The 16,445-nt window shown below is 35.4% G+C and overlaps 1 protein-coding gene across 2 annotated transcripts in view; it reads left to right on the top strand.

Moving 5' to 3' along the window:
* LOC111864470 (band 3 anion transport protein) overlaps nucleotides 1-9,063 on the top strand; it is a 206,153-nt gene extending 197,090 nt beyond the window's left edge. For both annotated transcript variants that reach the window (XM_023851732.2, XM_023851733.2), the window contains 5 exons: nucleotides 413-657; nucleotides 2,209-2,423; nucleotides 5,313-5,521; nucleotides 7,104-7,274; nucleotides 8,316-9,063. In XM_023851732.2, coding sequence (XP_023707500.1) covers nucleotides 413-657; nucleotides 2,209-2,423; nucleotides 5,313-5,521; nucleotides 7,104-7,274; nucleotides 8,316-8,393 — 918 coding nt within the window. In that variant the 3' untranslated portion in view covers nucleotides 8,394-9,063. The remainder of the gene's footprint in view (nucleotides 1-412; nucleotides 658-2,208; nucleotides 2,424-5,312; nucleotides 5,522-7,103; nucleotides 7,275-8,315) is intronic.
* The last annotated feature ends 7,382 nt before the right edge of the window (nucleotides 9,064-16,445 follow it).

Raw genomic sequence — 16,445 nt, forward strand, 5'->3', positions numbered from 1 at the left:
CATCAACTACAGAACATACTTACCATTCATCTACTATGTTAGAATGTCATCTGTTGGTACCCTCAGTGTAGTTATTTTCAGTGATAATATTTTTTGTTGTTGTAAGGTTTGCAGCCAACATGGGGCCATCATATCCATATGATCAGCCAGTATAAAGAAATTATGTCTAAAGAAGGCACAAGAAATTTCATATGATGGATTGCTATTGCAGTTTTAATAACATAAGTTGTACAGTCATATTGTAGATGACTGCCCAGCACTGTGAAAGAAGTGAGGAAGACTGTTGCCCTTCCTCTTTTCATTTATCTACTCATTTGTTTCTCACTCTTCTCATACAGTCACAACATTTTTATGGTAATATCTGTCCCTCCACTGCTGTATAATGACAAACCATGAATGACTGCACATACAGGCTCGGCGAGCATTGGGTGACTTTGGAGTACCAATTGCGATCATCACAATGGTGACTTTGGACTACCTGGTACCAGAGACATATACAGAAAAGCTGCAGGTGCCTGAGGGTTTGTCTCCTTCAAACCCAACTGTACGAGGCTGGATCATCTCACCAGATGTTACACATATTTGGATTATATTTGCTGCTGCTGCTCCAGCACTCTTAGTCTACATCTTGCTTTTCATGGAGACACACATCTGCGAGTGAGTGTTCAATATCATGAAGCTCTTCTTAGAGATACACTTTCTCTAACAGTTCATAGTAATAAAAACACTGAAATATGTTACAGCTGGTGTTCATCCTTTCCTTCTATAGCCATTTGTCTCATCCTCTAGCTTTCACAAATTTAACATATTGATAGAGGAATTTTAAAGAAACACTAGAACAGGAATTACCACATTCTGGTGCCGTCTTTTGACTGAAATGTAAGTTAAAAATAAGAGATTCATTTCTTGAGGATAAGAAAATGTGGAATTGTTGTGAATGTAGATCAGAATGATGAGCTAGTTGAGCTCTTCAAGTCATTTGTAATGTTTTGTTCTGTAATATTTCACCTGCACACAGTGTTGCATCTATTCTTCTTTTTCTCCCGAATTGTCGAAGTGTAGTAGGCCCTTGGCGCTTGTTCCAGGTTTTACTGCTGACTTGACCATTCAAACAGACAATTGAATATGGGCACCTGGAGTGTGAAAGGTCTGACTCATGAACTTAAGGAACTATTTAGTTTGCTGTGACCTAAATACATTACTGCTTTAGAATTTCAAAAAGTAAACAAGAAGTATTTTTTGAAATTATTTTAAGATTCTTAATTGAATATGTTTTATTATAAAATAAAGTAATTTAGTTATCACATACTAATTAAAGTCAGTAATGAATTTCAATTTGAAACTTTAATATTTTTATTTTATTTTATTTTATTTTCTCCTTACTAAAGGAATGTGTGGTCACGCCATAGCTCAAGCGGTTAGTTGCTGGCTTCCCATCGCAGCGGCATGGGTTCAGTCCCGGGTCTGGTCAAGTGGGATTTGTGGTGGACAAAATGGCCCTTAGGCAGGTTTTCTCCGAGTACTTCGGTTTCCCCTGCCAATCTTCATTCCACCAAATACTCCACAATCACCCTCACCTATCATCTGGGGCTGGTACAATAGGCCAGCAGTGGCCGCAGTACAAGGGACTTAGTCCCACCCCACTAGCAATAAAAATGAAGGAATGTGTGTGTGTTTATGCTTGTGCTCATGTACATACACATGTGCATATGTGTGTGCATGTGTGAAAGAGAGAAATATTTGTTATTGGTGTTCTCAAATTTTGACATAGGGGCAGCCCTTTATATCTGTATGCTGATAAATATTTATTGACCCTTCAGTTGCTAGAAGCTGTTAGTCTCTCAGCTTATTAAGAAATTTCCTGCCTCTTATAAAGCCTGAAAGTGTATTACTCTGTTTTCAATAGCCTTCCAAGTTGTAGGCCATTTGTAACATCTTGTAAAATGTTTTTTTGTAGGATGAGGATGATATGTTGATGCCCCACCCAACCCCCAAGCTGTAGGATTACCCTCAGTTGTTTGTCTGTGACTGTCCTGTATCCTTCTTCACCTGCAGCCTGAGGATGTGCCATTCTGCGGTGACAAAGAATGAGCTTAACAGGGCCTCGAAAGTGCATGATGTGTAAAATAGAGCAAACCAAATGGGCTAAATTTAGTTGCTATTATGTATCTAGGTATAGGGGAATGTAACATTATACTTCTCCTCTAGGTTGATCATCAATAAAAAAGAACGTAAACTGAAAAAAGGATCTGGTTTTCATCTGGACATTGTGATAGTCTGCATTGCAAATGTTGGCTGTGGACTTCTTGGAGCACCTTGGCAATGTGCTGCTACTGTCCGATCTATTGCACATGCTTCAGCAGTCACAGTTATGTCACGCACTCATGCTCCGGGTGAGAAGCCCCACATCATTGAAGTAAAAGGTAAGTTAATAAATATCATCATCATCTGTAATCTGTCAAGATGAGAGGTCCACAGTCTCTTCCAAAATAGTTCCTCCACTTGATGCGATCTAGAGCTTTCTCCTTCAAATGAGAATATCCTCTTCTGTCCCCAAGGTCATCCAGCATCTTCTTACATCTTCTTCCTCGTCTTCTGGTCACTTCTATCCGCCCCTCTATCTTTCCTTCAATAACTTCTTTTAGAAGGTAGTTACCATGTAAGATATGACCAATCCAATTAGCCTTCTGTTTTCTTATTTCGTGTAGGATATTCCTCTGCTCACTGACTCTAAATAACACTTCGTTTCTTACATAATCGGTCCAACTGATCTTCTCCATCCTTCTCCAACACCACATTTTGAAGCTTTAATAAATATAATGTGTCAAAATTAAAATTGATTTCTTAGTGCAAATTGGATGCCAAGTTTTTGTGATCAGGATGACATGGGTTTGATTCCCAGCTGAGGCAGGTTGTTTTCTCTCTACCACTTCATTCAGACTGGTTTTACTTTCCACGCCATCCTCCTGTCTAATTTAACTAATGGGCTTGGAGGGGGGGCAAAATAACTGGAGCATGGAGCTGATAACTCATGTCAATCTAGTGTCAAGATTAGGAAAAGAAAGCTCTACATTTCCAATCTTCCATATATCTCTATCATGATGTGATGCTTATTTGAGCACAGGGCTAATCTTAGTCATTATAATCTTGTAAATGTTTAGCCATCATTCCATATTTTTGCACTTAGGAGTCTTTATGGACTCTGAACCTTGATGTGGTCATAACAATACTCCTGTTCACAAAGTATTATTGTCATTGATAAGGGAAACAGAAAATCCTGAGTTGGATTTGGCCAGCCTTTATCTTTCTTCCCTCATTTTCTCACATTTATATTCTGAAAATAAATTAATTCATACTTAATTTCAGTTTTTAAGTACCAGCCCTTTTGCACAGAAATTCGGTTTCTTACCCATGCACTGCAAGGTACCTAACGGTCTTTTAGTTTTGATTGAAGCTTGTGTCCTTTCATACATTCAAAAGTAGAATGATAATGGGACATAACAGTGCAAGGGTGTATCAGATGTTCCTTAATGTGTCTGTGTAAAGTACTCTGTTAGTAAAGGTGATTGAACTGATATAACAAATTATGGGCCGATATCTTTATTGACATCTTTTTCTAAGATTTTTGAAAGAATCATATATGATAGATTACAAAATCATCTGGACATTAATAATATATTGGCACATGAACAACGTGGTTTTTGAACTAAATTATCCACTGAATCAGCCATTTATGACTTAATAAATACCATTCTAACAGAAACAAATAATAAACTTGTTGTGGGAGTCCTGTTCTGTGACTTGACCAAGGCATTTGATTGTGCAAATCACACAATACTTCTTTCTAAGCTTGAGTTCTATGGTTTTAATGGTATAGCAGGAAAGTTAATTAAAACTTATTTGAGGGATAGACAGCAAAGAACAGTACTAAATAGCAATATTACAAGTGGTGTTTCAGAGTGGCAAAGTGTAAAACAGGGCGTCCCTCAGGACTCTGTTCTGGGGCCATTGCTCTTTTTGATATATATTAAGATTTGCTAAATATAATAAATAAAGAATCAAAACCAATTTTATTCGCTGATGACACCAGCATACTGTGCTGCAAGTCAAATCTTAAAGAACTTGACATCATCCTAAAAGAAACTCTTTAATCAATCAATAAATGTTTCTCTATAAACTCGCTCATATTGAATTTAATTAAAACGAGTTGTGCCCAGTTTTTAACAAAACCAAATGTACCAATAAACTTAAATATTAAACATGGTGATATCCAAATTAATAATATGAATACTTTGAAATTCCTTGGCCTGACAAGTGATAGTACGTTAACATGGAAGGAACATATTAAACAAACAACCAACAAATTGAGCTCGGCTTGTTATGCTATAAGAGTTCTAGTCTCAATATTGTCCCTAGAGAGCTTATTGATGATGTACTCATATAATGACTATATTCATTCTATAATGTCATATGGCATAATATTCTGGGGAAATTCGACATATAGTACCCAAATCTTTAAAATTCAAAAAAGAATAATTAGGGTACTAATGAAAGCAGGAAATAGGGACACTTGTTGGCCTCTGTTTAAAATATTAAACATTCTTCCATTTTATTCACAGTACATATTTTCAATATTGGTCTTCATAGTTAAAAACATGGACAAGTATGTAGCAAGTCAGATATTCATAACATTTATACTCGACAAAGATTCAAATTACATTATCCAACTTATAAATCAACCAGGCCTCAAAAGGGAGTATCCTACACTGGGATTAGAATATTTAATAAATTACCACATAGTATAAAAAATCCTCTTGTGGTGGGTGATAGATCTTGGGTCTTGTATACTTTGTTCCTATTGCTTAAATGTAATATTGAAGATCCTGGTGGTCCAGCATTTTGTGAAGTCACCATCACACTAGATGCTTTCTAGCTGTGTTGCTCCCTCACATCCAGGAAGGCTTTTGCTGTGAAAGGTGGAAGACTAAAAAAGGTGGGTGGGAGAGAGGGATTGTTAGAGGACATCAGGAAAAGAAACATTACTTTTATGGCTGTGATTCTTGTTTAAAATGTGATGAATAATATATTTCATAAATCATAATTCATTTCAAATATGTTTTTACTTCCAAAAAGTTGTGCCATTTTCATAAAATTCTTCCCTGTTTGCTTCCAGTTTAGTATCACTCCTTTTTTATGCACTTCATAAGATATACAAAATATTCAGTATTCTCATTCCCTATTCTAAAACATCCTCTGACACTGAAACATGCCTGTTATCCTTTTGTAAAATAATATATCATGTCTTTTTCCAGAACAACGTCTGAGTGCTCTGTTGGTTTCTGTGTTTGTGGGTGTGTCAGTTTTGATGGCGCCGCTACTTCGTTTGGTACCAATGTCTGTACTGTTTGGAGTATTCCTTTACATGGGAATTTCATCGACAAATGGAATTCAGTTCTTTGAGCGGTTTAAGTTGTTCTTCATGCCTGTGAAACATCACCCACAGGCATCCTATGTCCGGAGGGTAAGCAGCATGCATAATTAAAATGTATGAGAACTTTTGTGAAAATAAAAGTTGTAAATATGGTAACTAAAAAAATGGCATCAAATATTGTAGGACAGGCATACTTTTCAAATTTCGCTATTTTAAACCTTCCCCCTCCACCCATTAGCAGCAGGTTTATGATTCATATAAAGTTCCCTGTCACTGGAAATTCTCAACCTTTTTTGGGCTGTGAATGCACTCTGAAAGTACAGCTCTTGTTCTATCACAAAATCTCTTTCATATTGCTAGCAATATTGTAAGTATTGTTTATATTAATGGCTTCAAAAATGTTACTAGGTGCCACAAATAAAAAAAGAAAATTATGTGTTCCTCCCTAACACAGATACATGGATGCACATGAAATAAATGCAAAAATCCATAAAATAAATGCCACATACCATGAACTCCTATCATGAAATGCTATGAATGAAAATGATTGCACCAGTGAAAAATATCTGTCTTCTTTCAAAAGTTATCTGTGTAGTGAACAACAACATTGCCTAGTCACCAACATTACATATTACAAGAATATGAAGAATTAAAAGTCTTACTACACATTTTTTTTTACTTCATATAAAATGTTTGCCACATTACACTCTTCAGCCAAAATTAATTCTTTTTATAACAGCAGGAACTATGTAACATAACATGTCACTTACTTGGCAGTCACTGTTTCAACTTATGAAATTTAAGTACGTGAGTCTTGAATTTGCACTATTCACCTCAGATCTCAGTCACTCACTGTTACAGGCAAGGAATGGAGTTGTGAAAGCATCAGCATTCAAACTGTTTTGCTTATACTGTGAAATAATTTTTTACCCCGACAAAAGTAAAGGACACCAGGTACAGTAAGTAATACTTACATATTGTGACGTTTTGCGCTATGGAGGACACCCCCTCCCTCCCCCGGCAGTGATGTGGCAGCTCTGGCCACGGTGACATAGCAGGTGAGTCAGCGCTCCCCCCCCATGCTACATGGCACCGCTTCCTACTGTGAAGAGAGAGACAACGCCGCTGTTGACACGGGCAACAGGCAACAGCGAACGGAATAAAAAGCCGGCTGAACAGTAAGGCAACACAGTTGGAATCTAGCAGCAGTTACGGAAAGAAGAACCGGACGCATGTGATAATCAGTGATAGTTTGTGATAACTGAGAAGTAATTGGGAGTGTGTAACACAGTGACACTTATATAGCTCCCATACTGTGAATACATGTAGACTACTGAAGATAGAGTGAAGAGATTATTGCGAATTGGGTTATAAAGTGTGAAACCCCGCAACAGTGTTATAATTAATTGTATTTACAACTTGTAGGTTGTTAAATAAACCAATTAACAATCCGAACGGCATCTTCAGTGACTAAACATGTTACAATATGTTGGAGTTATATCACAGAACTTCCCAGTCATGGTACTGAAGAAGTAAAAATGTATCAGAACCTTGTTTCTTGCTTCATTTTATCTTTTTCTGCAACCCATTACTAGTAAGTGTAAGCCAGGGAAGCAGAACCTACAGACTAATGAGTGGATGCAATATTGTTTATAAAATTCTGTTATTTCAGGTACATTCAAAGAAAATGCATCTTTTCACTCTAATTCAACTCCTGTGCCTCGCAGTTCTTTGGGTAGTGAAGTCAACAGAAGCATCTCTAGCCTTTCCTTTCTTTCTTATTCTGATGGTTCCACTTCGAACCCAGCTCCGATTCTTCTTTACACCCGCTGAACTACGAGCTGTGAGTACATGTTAAATATAATTACTATTTTAATCCAAACATTTAGTGGTAAAAGTATTTTTATTTTATTTCATACTCAAAATAACCACTTTAATTACATGTTTTGGGTACCTATCCAAGCATGGGCTTGTTCGTGAATATATGCTTCAGTCATGCTCCTTACTGTACAATTCATTTAAATTTGCAACAAGTGAAATTAATCTTAACCTCTGATAATATATTACTCAAATATAAAAAGTAAAAGTTCCTGTGAATAGTTGAAGCAGAACAAATGTCTTCCTCGGGGAACAGGATTTGTAATGATCATATCAGAAGTTGAAATCTGGGACATTTCTTCAATTCTGAATCAAATGGCCAGAACCGTGGGGAAGGATATTAGAACTGGGACATGTGGTCACCCTGAATATAGAGGGTAACCATTTAGAAGATGACTGTTAAGCTGGAACAAACAAAGAGGAGGAAGGCAAAGAAGGAAGGAGGCAGGAGGAGGAGGATGAGGAGGAGGTGGTGATGGTGGATGATGATGATGATGATGATGAATCTAGAGTGGTACGATGGGCTGGTTATATGGTTAGGTTGGGGGAGATGTGGAAAGCATACAGAATTTTGGTCGAGAACAATCTTGTGAAGTAGCTGTCTGGGAAACAGAGAAATAGCTAGGATGAAAACAGTAAAATGAATGTTACGGAGACAGATTGTGTGAATCAGAGGTAGATGGCACTGACTCAGGATCATATCCAGTGACAGGCCTTGGTGTTAGCTGTGTTGAACTTCTTGATTCTGTGCTGGTTAGTTACGTGTTTTCTGTAAACAGTATCAGATGGGATACCTCTATCCCTACTTTTTCTGCAACTTTTTAAGTTTATATAAACATTTTTTTTGGAAACTTAACTGCTCATTAAGGGAAGGATTATTGTATATAAGAGCAGAACAATAGTCATAACACTTCACACTGTAACTTGTGATTTGTGTATCTGAATCTGAAATATTCTATTAGATGATGCTGTCTCATGCTGTTTATAATTGAAACATGTATTTCAGCTGGACAGTGAAGAGGCAGATTCAGAGTCTTTGGAGGATGAGCCAGATTTCTATACAGAAGCACCACTGCCAGGTTAAATGGCCTTCCATCAATAACAGTATATCCATCCTGGTACCACAATGAAGAAGGAATGAAGAATTGTGTGTACCCTGTAAAGGAAAGTAGTACTTCCAGCTTTTTGTAAAGTACCTATTATATTCTCTGATTAAAAATGAAGACAGTTGACTCATGTTGAAAGTAATGAATTGGAAATTTTCTGGAAAAGTTCTTCATATTTTCAATATAAGTGCCTTTCAAGTAGTACTGTTGAATTATTTGGCTGGATACTGCAAGATTTTTATGTGGACGAATCTTAGTATATAACAGACTGGTAGATTATGATAATAGTGAGAATGTTGCAATTGATTTACTTGTACGGCTCAACATTTTCAGTCTACATGTCTTGCTGTCTGAATGCCAGCAGTGCTGACACAGCAGCATGGTTGCAGACTGCTGATTTTTATTGTTGAAGCAAAATGATCCCAGTTTGAAGTCTGTGCTACCTGAGGATGTGTATGTCTCTTGGTTGCTCATTAACCCTTTAAAGACTGAATTTCCTTTAAATGATGTGTAAAAATTCAGTTTGTACCTCACAGAAGACACATTACGTCTCCTCCACAAAGACCAACAGTTTGATGTTGTTTAGGGAAACAGTTGCTGTTTATTGTGAGAACTACACAAAACACGCAGACGCACTCTGTGGGCAGAATGCAGAGTTTTAGTATGTTAAAGCAGGTGGTACATATAGTAATCAGTGGGCTTTAAAGGGTTAATACTGGTAAAGCCTGAGGGTTGTTGAGAAGAGTTTAGAATTATCTGTTTATATGTGCTGTTTTCCAGAGTTCTGCTCACATAGGAAATAGTGAAAGAAGCAGAGAAAGTATTTTGATCTTATAAAATACTAACATAAAACTCTGTTACCTGTTACAGTTATTATATATGTAAGATAGGAATTCTTTTGAATGAGACAATGATTCATTACACAAGTAATTATACACTGAGGTAAATTATATGTGATATTATGTTTGTCTGGGAGCCCATTTGTTCTGTAAACAAATGCAGCCATAGTGATGGTTGATGGTCTAGTAAGAGATTAGATTTATTATAGTTGCAGCAAGAATAGAAACATTGTACTACAACTGTGAAGAAATCTCCACATGTATTTTTAAAATAGTATACATTAATCCTTTGCACAATGAGAGAGAGATAGACCAATATATACACTCATAGTAATGCAATATTAATGGAAATTACAAATTTAGATAATCCTAAGTTCTCTTTTACAGCATCATATGAAAAAATGGCCGTTCTCTTTCTAGAGGTTTCAGGAATGTATTATTTCCATTGTTAACCCATAGCAGTAAAATATTATGCATAATGGTTTCAGACATGCTCACACTTGATGAAACTTGGCTAGCTGTTGAGAAAAATGTAATTAGAAGTCAGATCTAAGTCTTGTTCCTATTAAACAGCAGTAGACAAGGTTATCCACTTCTTTCCTTAGAGTTTCCAGAAATTAGTGCCCTTTAATTATATCAAATAGCAGAACTTTTTTTGATAGTTGAAAAAAGCCCAGTAATTAAAAGAGTCAGAATTTTATCTCTAGTGGCTCTAACAGTGAAGCTTTAAATCTTTTAGTCTATATCTGGAAGATAGTATACATATTTCCAAAATAAAATTCAGTATTTTAATGATCCTTCTATCTGTGATTCTTATAAAGCTTAAGATATAACTGTACAAAATTATTTTGTAGCAAGGAGTAAAAACCAGAAGTATTGTGTTAGTGCAAATTTTTTTCAGTATTGGTTGTGAAGAGGTGGTTGAAACATTTTTTAAAGGATAGAGTGCGTGAAGGATAGAGGAATGTGTATATTTTTCTTTTTGATCTACTTGTTGAATATAGAAGCATATTTTAAACTGAATGATATACGATATTTTTGAGCAACATACTTTTGATTTATACATTCAGACAAGTCACTAGTAATATTGGGTCCACATGTGTTGACATTAGATATTTGTTCCTGTTTCTTAACACCTGTACTCTTGGTCCCCTTAGAGGAAGTAGTGGTGCATTTATGAATGAGGAGAGACACAACACAAGTTTTAAGAGAAAGAAGAATACATATTACATAAGGACGAATTGAATCCTTCTTGTGAAAGAAACGTTCTATTGACAGTTACGAGTTTGCATGCAGGAGGGATCAGCCTTGAATAATGAGAAGATGAAGAAATAATAAGTACATGCTATCAAGTTTAGGTGAAAGAAATAGTGCACTATGCTATATATACATATATGCTATATGCTATAATTTGGGAGTGACCATTTTCAAACTATTCAGGGGCCACATTGCACCCTAAGTACCTACTCATAGGCTGCATTGTAAAAAAAATGTATTTTCTCAAGTATACAGATACAAATGTCTGCCCTTCAGTAATCACACGCATATGAATAAGAATTGGACCCATAAAGAACAAAACAATTATGTAAATTTAATGTTGCTAGGTGCTTAACAATTAGCCACAAAAGTTTGCTAGATCATATTGATACTACATATTGTCATGTGAAATCTGTTGAAAAAATTGTGTGAAATACTTCGTAAGAAATTTTAATGAAGTGTTTTAACAAGATTCACTGCCTTTTTTTTTTAAGATGAAGGAAGTGTTAACATATACAGATATTCTGGGGAATGAAGGTATATTCTTGCAGGCCACACAAAACAAACTGGTGGCTGTATGTGGCTCAAATGCTGCCACTGGGACAGTCCTGATATAGGATAACTGTAATTTAAAGTGGGACTTGCACAGAAAAAATTGAATGTGAGGAGGGGTTTCAGAATTTCACAGTTACAGCTGTTGTATTTGACACTTCCTACTTCTGTATTTTCTCTGTATAAATGGTCTCTTTCTGTGAGGATTTTCTCATTAACTTTTTGCCAGTAAAGTTAGTGGTGCTGATGAAAAGGTGTTGTTTTGCAAAATTATGATCAGTATCTAGAATGTGATTTGTGGTCTCAACAGTCTTACTGTATCCATTACTTAAGGAAAATGTGCTGAAAGTTTTTTTTTAATTAAATAATGGCAGCTGTTTTAACAAATTTTGAATATATGTTTAAATTTCTTCATACACAAAATTCAGATCAAATTAAGATCTACAACTTTGTTTCAAAAACGTTTGGTACAGTGTAAATTAATAGATTATAAGGAGTGATTCTTATTACTATGTAGTATGAAAAACTTTGTAACAGCAGATTTATTATTTTTTGGGGGGGGGGCTCAGGGTTTTCTTGCTCTCTGTATTTCAGGTGTATTAATCTGAATTGAATTGAATTGAGTTGAATTTATTTACATTCTATAAATCCTAAGTAGGTTAGTACCTTTGGATACAGAACAAGTCAAAAGGTTACATACATAAGTACATGCAATTTTAGCTTAGCTCAGCTTTAGCTGAGTAGTTGTATACGCAATAAGTTAACGACATGGTTAGTGTTACATGCAGAATTGCAAATAACAACTTTAGAAAGCTTATGTACCCTGAAATGGAGTACATTTATATATTTTTGTTGTTTCTTGAAGTAATTTGTAGACTTGCATAGATCACAGTTTGGGAACCTTTCAGCTATCTTAATGTGTTTTAATTTTGGTAATCAGCTTATAAATACTTGCTCTCTTTCCCTCCAATTTTAATTGATTAATTTCTTTTACTTGTAACTTTGAATAACTTGATAACAGAATCTGTGTTCTCACTTCTCCAGCTGTTGTGATTATGACACCAAAATGAATGATTGTAAACGATAACTGGAGGAGACAGAGTGTGCACATTATGGACTCACTATGTGATATTAAAATTATGTAGCAGCAGGGGCATCATTAAAAATTCAAGGCAAATGTATGATGGATTTAAGGGATAACTAATTAGGCAGAAATGGAAAAGAGCAGTACTTAATGCATCATATACTAAGATGTGATTCAAGCAGATGTAAACTAACTGGTTGAGCTCTCCCTGTATGTAATATTTTGATTTTCTGATTGATTGATTGATTGATTGACTGATTAATTGATGGGTTGATTGATTGATTTATTGATTGATCGATCAAAAGATTGTATGCAAAGTTATTATCCCATATCGACCTAGAGAGACTGAGTGTAGTTGATAGTCAATGCTCATATCACAGCAGTTAATCAAAAAGAAAAAGTACTTAGAGGACTATTAGTTATGACAGCCTAAACAGTAAGAAAGTAAATCAATTTTGGGCAAAGATTCAAGCTGGGCACCTTCCTGAAAACTCACTAAGAGAGAAGTATCTTTGGAAAGCATGCAGTTTTCTTTTAAAATTACTTTTGTTGCCATGACTATGATATAACTTATAATTTTTGTTTTGGTTGTAACTGATGAACCATTGTATCTAATCACCTAATTACATGATATTTCTTAAAGTGACAATTTTTAAATAAGTATGAAACTATTTTATGTGTAGAACAGCAACAGCATAGGCATGATATGAATGCTTCAGATTATGTTTTGTAATGAGTACCTACTGAAAGCATATGTCAGCAAATTTTATACAATAATAGATGCCACAGATCTTGCTTCTACTGCCCACACCTTTTTATGTACCTAATGAAAGAAACTAATTCATAATGTGGGTTATGTGTGCTTGTCCACATGTCTCATTTCTGAAATTACTGGATCCAGTTTTATTAAAGTTGAGCTTGGGGATAGAGGGATTCACTCTGATGGTCAAAATTTGCTTTGGTTTGGCATTTGTCCAATTTAGCCCTTGTTTATCATGGAGCTTAAATTGATCCTTATAAGGCCTCTGAGAAAACAGCTTCTCATACTGAAAATTGTTACATAATATGAAATATAAATCTCATGAAGATCTGCAAAGTTTATTTGAAACATTTGATAGTATGATGTATATTTAACAAAACATAAGAACAAATTATTTCCAAATGTAAGTACTGTGGTTAGATTTTCAATACTGACTTTGAATCTCCAACAGTAGATTTGTCTCTAATAATTTTGGATTGTGTCTATTTAGCTAGAAGCTTATAATGGAAAGAGGGCATAGTTCATCTAAAAATGTCTTTATAAGTAGCAAAATTTTTAAGTGGTTCATTATTGAAATGTAGTGTGTTAGTGTGTTTCTTTCATATTCATCCTTTTTTGTATATGAAATTCTCCAGTCAGGGTTAATTGAACATTCAGGTTCCATAAAACATGTATAATTTCTTAGATAGCTGAGATACTGTTGGCTGCGCAGGAAAGATTATACTCCATGAAATTAGTTGATTATTGAAGCCTAATTTAGTATTACGTGTTGTATGAAGGAAAGAAATGTGGAATGCGTGTAGAAGGTTAAAAGTTGGTAGCGGACCACATAGTTTGTTTAGATCTGCTTTGATCTGTTGTGAATAAAGCTGTTGTATCGCCACCTTAAAAAAATTTGGAAATTACATGAAACATATGGCATAGTATTTATTTTTTCTAGAAGTGTTCTAATAAGAATGTAACACTGCCAGTCTCAAAGTGATGCCCTTGTTTAGAATGTTACAGGTCTCTATCAGGTCTTCTATGCTGTGATTGAAAACACATTTGTTGTGAAACAAGAATTGATAGAATGTTATAATGGACTTCCTGAATTTGGTCTTCTAATTGCAGTTTTGAGTTTGCGGAAGAAATGCAGTTGAAGAGATTTCATTCTGTAATGTAGTGGAAACTGCTCCTTTTAAACTTAACCAATTGTTATGTTGTGATACTATCAATATACTTTTTGTTGTTGACACTTTTGACAAGATCTTCCTGTCATGTTGTCTGTACTCTTTTTTCATCCCTACAAAAGATTGTTAAATGTCTTATTTCATTGTATAATGCAGCCATCTTCTACCACATTTAAAGGCAGGTTCACAAGGAAACACTTGTCAGTGATATACAGGAGAGACAGTTACACTTTGTAATCTTATTGCTGAAGATAATAATATTGTATGTGTAACTCCACCTGTTTACCCAGGAGTGCAGTAACTGTTGTGATAATGTTTGTAGTGAATACAGCTCAGCAATATGCATACTACAGATTCTGAGACATGGAAATCTTGGAATTCTTGTGTGTGTGTTTCCATAATCTGGTAACAATGCCTCATTTATTGACTGGTATATCAGAAAAATGTCATTGCCAAATACACTGTTGAAGCGAGGTATAACTTTTCATCTTGCTCACCAGTCTTTGCTGACATGTCTCCGTCTTACTGTACTTTAATTCGTGATTGTTTTAGTGTAGGTCCCAGAGAAATAGTCGATAAAAATCTTTTGTAGGTGCAGATACTTTCTTCTCTTGTAATTCTGAACTCTCTTCAATTGACAGAAGCTTCTTATTGTTCCCATGAATTTCTATCTGTTTATTGCACCCCTGGCATTTGAAACTGCTCAGTTTGATTCAGATTTCAATAAAAAGATGGTCAAAACTCATTTTGTTTCTGATGCTGCTAGTAAAATTAGTTGTCTCTGAATTTTTGTGTGCCTCATTTTATGGATCAGGACACCTGTGACATATTCTCTGAATCCTTATGCAATTCACCATGTCTCAGAGGCAAAAACTTTGGTGTTTCTAGATCTGTAATTGGAGAATAGTGAAGAATATAATACAGTGGACCCTCAATAATATCATTATGCCATTCAAATTGTCAATACTTTAGGTGGTACCAGATTCCCCTTTCAGAGTAAACTTACATCTTTTCTGTTTATAATGAAGAGCTCATAATTGAGAACATTTTAGAGCTCATAATTTAGTTTGATGGTGAATTTGTTGTGATCGCCATAGTTCCCTAATATGTTCTGTATGCTTCATTCGACAATGTTAATGTGGTAAATTTTCAGTAAGTATATTGTTATATTTCACATAATGTCATATCCTATGTATGTATTAGAGCTTTTTCATTAGTAGAACTGCGTCATTTCTAAAAGCTGTAGTGGTTTCCGCATGTATTGACATGCCTTCTGGAGATGGTCGCTCCGACCGAAACATGTAAAGGATTAATTATTAAAGAAAGAAAAAACATTTATCAGCCACACTGGATGGCGTTGATGATCTTTTATACTATTGCTATTGTGATGGACCAGGATGAACCAAGTCAAATATACTCTAGCAAATTCAATGAAATGAGCTGAACTGATGGAGAACTGTGTAATTTCCATCAAGGTACTGAATTTGAAGCGTATGAAGAAAGAAAGGGCTTGAATGAATATTTAATGTGATCTCTGACTTGAATTTATGCTTCCTGAATGAGAAATGAGAGTAGGAGGTAGTATGGAATTAGCACAGGTACCTATGATAGGAATGGGAACTCTTGTTGGTTATGATCATGTGGTTATTATGTAAATAACTTTTAACCCTGTTACTGTGAGAACTATTTCCATATTTTTTATACATTTCAAATATTGTTCTTGTGTATATAAAATAATAGACTACATTTCTTCTGCCATTTCAGGACTGATGTAAGTATATTAAAAATGTACTTTTGAAGTCCCTCCTCTAGAATATGCAAAGTGAAATCTTTGAGGTGGGACTTTTATTATTATTGTTATAGAGATTTGTCTTGGACTGTATACAGAATACTAATAGTGATAATATTTCTGAGAAAAATGTAAATAAAATTATTAAGAGTAACTTATTTTTCTCATTTTATTTTATCTCTGTGGTACATGTCTCCATTATATGTAACATAATTTCATCACCCAGTCTCTCTCTTTCACAGATATGAACAGATTAAATATTATTCTTTACGTAAGAATAGAAGTAATTTAAAAATTAGTGAAAGTATTGTGATGTCACTCGCGAGATCACCACGCACCATGCCCCTGCACCCACAGTCAGATGGCATGGTGGAGCGCTACATTAAAACCATTGAGGAGCACTTGCGGAAGGTCATGGCATCCCACCAGAGGGACTGGGATGAGAGGTTACCCCTCTTCCTCCTAGCTTACAGGGCTAGGAGCTTGGGCTTGACTCCTGCTAGCCTAGAGTTCGGACGAGAACTCCGACTTCCCTGCGACCTGCTTTTTGGGGTACCCCCAGACAAGGAACTACCCACAA

Source organism: Cryptotermes secundus, unplaced genomic scaffold, assembly GCF_002891405.2.
Source record: "Cryptotermes secundus unplaced genomic scaffold, Csec_1.0 scaffold737, whole genome shotgun sequence".
Taxonomy (NCBI): domain Eukaryota; kingdom Metazoa; phylum Arthropoda; class Insecta; order Blattodea; family Kalotermitidae; genus Cryptotermes; species Cryptotermes secundus.